Raw genomic sequence first — 6,444 nt, forward strand, 5'->3', positions numbered from 1 at the left:
CGCCCCATTTCCCGTTTCACCCTCTCCACCCCCCCCCCCCCCCCCCTCCCCAATCTTACAGTGTGCTTTCTCCCACAGCAACCGATAAGGAATCATCTGTCATTCTGTGTGACCGTGGAAGAGTTTAGACTGCATGCTACAGGAGACAGCCCCACTTTTTTTGGCTTTCATTGATCCACTTTTCCTAATCCAACCCCTTTGTCTTCTTTGTTAACCAGACTGCTAGCTAGCTCTAGTTTTCATACATCAGGTCTAGCGAGGATAGTGTATTAAATGGTTAACAGGACCCTCGGAGTCAGCCTTACATGCCAAGGTCACCAAATTGCTAGGGGCGAGTTACTAGAGAAGTTTGAAGATTTTACTCTGCTAACAAAGGGAGGCGCACATCTGGCGGTCGGACGGGCACAAAGAAGCGACTATTCTGCAGCTCGGCGAGGCACAGGAAGTGGCGAGGAATTTTTCTTGAGCGTCGCCGGCTGGGATTCTGCGATTCAGAGCCTGACCCCGTTTTCCCAGTGTTCAGACTACGTGTTCGTTGGATAGTGATTGAACAGTAGTCTACACACTGGTTAAACTGGGATGGACAATGGTCGACGAGGAGACACGCACAGGACCTCAATGGAGATAACAGGAAACACATGGCAAACAGATGTGCGTGTATGTCTGCCTTGAGATGTGGTCTATGAGACACTCCAGTTGGAATGCAAATTTTGTTTTTCCCCCAAGCTCTACAGCAGCCTACTAAAGAAAATCTGTTCTTATTCTGCACAGCAGCTCCATGCCATTTAGGTGTCTGTTTTATCCTGAGTATGTGAATGTCCCATTGCACTCCAGACCGGAATCCCACTTCATATATTTCAGTGGTAGCTGAAATAGCCTGCGGATGGCACCGCGTGGATCAACGTATAGAAGATTAAGCCACCAGCACGCACACTAGAGGTCCACTTTAGGGCTTCTTCTAATGATTATTTTCATAAATCAATTAGTTGGCCGATAAGTTTATCTGATTAAATCGGGGAAAAAAATGTAATAAATACCACCCTTAATGTAAAATAAAATACACAAAGTTTACTTCAGAATAAAACGGCATGCACAATTTTTTGCAATCGCACTACACTGGAACACACAGCATTGCAGTAAGGTGCGTTCCAGTGGGGACGATTACACCGTGGGTGAGAGGCACCTTTGTGGTGCCATTGATATGAATGGCACTGCAACGCACCTCCCGCAGCAGAATTTAACAGGCCGAAACCGAAAATTACTTTTTTTCTTTAATTGTTTCGTAAGCACATGGTGCTTGAATAGTTTCAGCCAGGGAATGACCCCTGCCTGTGGCAAGATTCTGCAGACGGCAGCTGAATGTTAATACAGCAGGTAGTGGGCTGGTGCAATAGCCAGCCGGCTTTTGGCCATTTCAAATAGCAATAGCAGGCTGACTATTGCACCCGCCCACTGCTTGCTGTGCCCTCCTCACAGCATGGAGGAGAGAGCTGGGGGATCCAACCAACTAATCGATAATGAGAATAGTTGACAACTATTCTCATTATCGATTGATTAGTTGATTGCAGTCATAATCCACTTATTATCCCGTCTTTATTTGACATCAGATAAAAATGGCACCACATACAAAACACAACATTTTGAGACCTTGTGCTGTCCTGCCATCAGATCAAGATAGTGCGACAATAGCATTGCATTGTATGTGGTGCCATTTTTATTTGATGTTGATTAAAGACGGGAGGATAAAGTGGACCTCTGGTGTGCTGGTGACTTATTCTTCTCTACGTTAGGGGAGACTGCAAATGTCATCCGTGTCAGTTACCCCGGCTCTGCATATCAACAACTGTCCCTTCCTCATTCGGTCAGCTTGGTTTTATCATCCTTTAATGATTCTCCAAGCCACTGTGCCTTCCTTGTCCCACTTTTTACTTCACTGATCATGAGGAATCACCATAAAACGGAGACTCCATATGTGCACAGAACAAAATGGCTGCTGGAGTCACCCTAACCTGTCAGCAAACCCTACGACATACAGGGCAGATGAAGATCATTTTCAAGTTAAGCGTCTACTATACTACATTAGAGAAAACAAAGATCACAAAATAGAATGGACAGAAGTCTCATGAAATATCAAAACTGGATATATAGCCAAATAAATATATATGTACATAGGAAACCCCTACGATTTTACCTTCTGTTTTGTACTGGAAAAATGTAACCCCAGAATGTGTTTTGCTGATGGTTCAGCGGGAGCACTGCTTCTCTCTTTAGTAAACAGCACCCCCACCCCATCCCACTGAAAGACAGTAATATCCAAGATTCACCAAGCCATAGACACCAGGAAAAAATAGCCCAGTCTTCTGGAGCCGCCGATCAACTACAAAAGGGGTAGGCAACCGTAGCACTCCAGCTGTTGAAGAACCTAAGCCCCATGAGACATTGCAAGACTGACCGCCACAGACACGACTCCCCGAGGCAGAGGCATAGTGGGATTTGTAGTTCACAACAGCCAGAGTGCAGAGGTTGCCAGACTGTGGACTCCAGAAAAATACAGCCCTGTCTTCTGGAGCCAGCAGTGCACTAAAACAGGGGCAGGCAACCTCAGCACTTCAGCTGTTGTGGAACTACAAGTCCCATGCACTGCAAGACACTTGAACACCAATGGGCATGACTCAGAGGCATCATGGGATTTGTAGTTTCACCACAGCTGGAGTGTCAAAGTTGCTTACCTTTGCTTTACAATGAATCTTGGTTCTCAGTAACACATGGATTCACCATTATATGCACAGCGATGGTCAGGAGACACACTGGGAGTACATGGCACTACACTACATACAAGGGTTTATTAAATTACACAAATTCATTTTAAGAATGGGTAAAGCGTTCATATAATAATATAAAGCTGAACTCCAGGCAAACATCCACATACTCGGGTAAAATGCATTAGAGGAAGCAGCTGTACCTGCTTGATCTAGTCCTGAGATTCATTAAACATTTACAGGACTTCTCCCTCTCCAGCCTGTCAATGGACAGTGAAAGGAGAAGCAGCAGGCAGACGAGTTCATCTCTCTGTCACTCTGTTCTCTCCTCCTATCATCATGTGCTTTGTTAACACAGCTGGCTGGCTCCTTGTGCTGCTTCTCCCTTTACCAATCTGAGCTCTGTTGTCTAAGGATTAAAAGAGGCTAAAACCAAGTCAAATTCAGGTACACTGCTTGCATAAAATTATATATATTATATACATACACACATACAAGTATTGATGTATTCATCAATACATAGCAGCATTAATGTGTGTCTATTCTAGCTGCCTGGAGTTCAGCATTACAAATGAGACACTGTCAGACACAGAACCCAAAACAAAACATCATTAGTTTTCCCCGCAATGTCCCACTTTACCTCATCATCTTTATACCAGGATAAGGATTCTGCCGTCAGTACGAACCAATACTCCTTGGAGCCTCCTTTCATGATGCTGATGTTATTGATGGTCAACCAACCTCTTCTGATCACCTGCGGAGAGAAAGAAGGGGAAAAGTACAACATGGGGGCTGGGGAACAAAGGGAGGCACCTCTCTATTATATCCTAGTGCTGAAATGGGACTGGACCTTCATTAAAATGAAGAACTTGTGCCACCAGCCCTCGGCTATATAGTAAAATGAGGTCCTTTTTGTCCCTTGCAATCTCATCCTACCCGACACCAATACAGGTAAGAAAATGAAAGACTACTGGTTTCGATCAGCAATACAATGGATCAATCTGCACTCCAAGTTTAACGAAGATTACAAACCTAGCCACAAATGCTTCAAGCAAGCTATGAGTCTGCTAGATTCTGTAATGAAATAGAACAATGGGCATAATGATCCCGGTAGTAAGCCTGTTACAAGGGTCTGTCAATTGCATTAACTGTTGGGTTAATTCGATTGACAAGAGTGCATTCAAAGATCCACTTAAAGGGGTTCATTTATAACAAGTTTGCACAGCATATAGCTGTGCAAACGTATTATAAATCAGCCCCTAAAACTAAGATTGTTTTAATTAACCTAGTGCAAATGGGTAATGATATTCATAAAATACAGCAATCATGAATCGAATTAAACTTCCCTAAGCTGCAGAAATGCGAATTCTACATGGTTGTTGCACGCTAGCCCTCTAAGCACGATCAGAATTAAAACTGCCCACATTCTGACCTTCATTTTGTCATAGTGGGTGGACTGTTATGGCTACTTACATCAACCATTTAGATTCTGTCTGGCACTCCCCTTAAGCAGGAGTAATATATGGGCAACATGAACCACCTAATTTCCTCAACACTAATTTGCAGTAATATTATGGAGGTGGTATATGACAGCCAATTCTCAAACCCAAGACTTCTGCAGCTTTGCTTGCTGCAAACAGGGAGGATGAGGAGTAGGCCTGAAACAATACACTTAAAAAGCTATGGTTTTCAGGCTGCCATCATTGGCAGCCTGTACAGAGTCTAAATCCTCCACCTTCCTCCTTCCCACCAATACGTATATATTAGGCAGCACCCTGTCTTGGTTACACCTGGGAGCTGTGAAAAAGAAGGATGGTTCCTGGGTGGACGAGGAGTGTCAAACCTTTTACAGAAATTTGCCTTAATTCAGCATAAGCCCCCAAAAATCCCACCAATCTTTAAACCAAGCAGACACACCAAGTGGCAGAATAGTCATTGAAATGCCTCTCCTTTAAGATCATACATACCAGTTTCCCCTCACATTATTTCCAGCAAGCAGTCCACAGTTCCCAATGATCATGGAGAAATTTTAGCCAATGTTGGCTCAGGGCAATGTCAGACATCAGCTCCTGCACAGTGCAGCTATTATTAGGGGATTCTCAACACTGAATATGAATCAGCGTGCAAAATACTTCAATAACCTGCACCCATAAAGGAAACCTGTGCTATGAAGCAGTAAAACAAAAGGAACATGTCCCACAGCAGCATATATTTAGCCTTTCTTTGTTCCTCCACCACTCTGTTCAGCCACTGGAAACAAAGCACTGTTGAAGCGTGCTCTAGTAGGAGCTTACAGGGGGCTGAGGACATGTCCACATGTGACATCACTGAGCCATCTACACAGCACCCACATTAGAGGAAGAGGAGCAAATCATATGGGCCACCATACTGGAAGTACCGTATATTTTCTTTTGGCTGCACCAAGGAAACGCAAATCAGAGCTGCTTGGGAGGGACGTGTCAACTCCGGATACAAAAAATACCTCCTTCCCTTGCAAGGGTTAACTGCTTGTTTTTGTCAGGGAGGATTATGCAAATCAGAGTTATGCTGGCCATACACTGAGAATTTGGCTGGTTCATCAGCTGATCGAGGGGTGCGGTACGAAAGGGTGCCAACAGTGGCACCCACTGTGTGAATTTCGGCCGGTCTTCCTTGATCAGCTGATCGAAAGAACCGGTCGGAAAGTCTTTCAACGAACAGAGCGGGCAGCCAATCAGCTGCCACTCTGTTCAGGTATTCCGACAGCGGCCGTGAGCCACTGTCAGAATACAAAGACAGTAGGAGATCCCTTGATCAACGCTCATAATTGGTTTGGTCAACTTAACGTGCCTGATTTCTGCTCCCCTGGCGGTCGGCACTGACCTTCGCTCTGTATGTGGACCGTCCCTCGACATCCTCTCTTATAACACAGGGCAATGGAGCCTGTATTAGACATGAAAACATCAGTGGCCCTCTGACTGCTGGAGCAGATGGGAGAAGAGGCTGCAGGCGCCGGTCTTGGAGCATGGATCAGGTAAGTAAATCTGCTTTAAAGAATCCCCACAGACAAAAATAAACAGTTAACCCTTGCAGTGCTGAGGTAGCCCCACTGCACGGGGAGGTTTTTTTTATCCGCAGATAGGCTATACAGCAAGCCTATTGCTTTGCATGCTTCAAAACGTATAAATATGAAATACTGGAGCTGCCAAAGCTTACCTGGCTTTACCACTCCATTGCCGCCTATGTGAACATGACCATAAGATAATTTCTGCCTTGCATCATCTTAGGATCAATATTGCATCATCTTAGGATCAATAAAGCCTTATTACACCAGGCCAATGGAGACACACACACACTGTCAGGTGTGTAAGGGAAGTGACAAACAGAAGGGTAACACTCCCTTACAGTGTAAAGGTGGCATTCATAGTTTGCCCCCCTTTCAATAGATGCAGGACTCAGCCCTGACATTGCCCTTATTATTTTTGGTGTACACAGTGCCATTTCCTTCCTTGTGAAGACAAAGCCGACTTTGTAATGTGTGACAGGTGATTGTGAGATGAGGCAGGCAGCGGAGACAGGACAGCAAGCTCAACAGGTTCAAAGCCATCCTGAATTGCGATTCTGCAACAAGACAAACCATTCTTTAGCCACAGAAGGGAAACCACGCTTCAAGATGGAGTTCATTAGAAAGTTCTCATTTGCATCT

General features: G+C 44.8%; 1 protein-coding gene across 5 annotated transcripts in view; it reads right to left on the reverse strand.

Annotated features, from left to right (window-relative positions):
* The window catches only part of DNM2 (dynamin 2), a 109,372-nt gene that overhangs the window by 23,292 nt on the left and 79,636 nt on the right, over positions 1-6,444 (reverse strand). For all 5 annotated transcript variants that reach the window (XM_018569538.1, XM_018569535.1, XM_018569533.1 and 2 more), the window contains one exon: positions 3,400-3,513. In XM_018569538.1, coding sequence (XP_018425040.1) covers positions 3,400-3,513 — 114 coding nt within the window. The remainder of the gene's footprint in view (positions 1-3,399; positions 3,514-6,444) is intronic.

The sequence above is a fragment of the Nanorana parkeri genome, unplaced genomic scaffold (assembly GCF_000935625.1).
Source record: "Nanorana parkeri isolate BGI_ZX_2015 unplaced genomic scaffold, ASM93562v1 scaffold1350, whole genome shotgun sequence".
Classification (NCBI taxonomy): Eukaryota; Metazoa; Chordata; class Amphibia; order Anura; family Dicroglossidae; genus Nanorana; species Nanorana parkeri.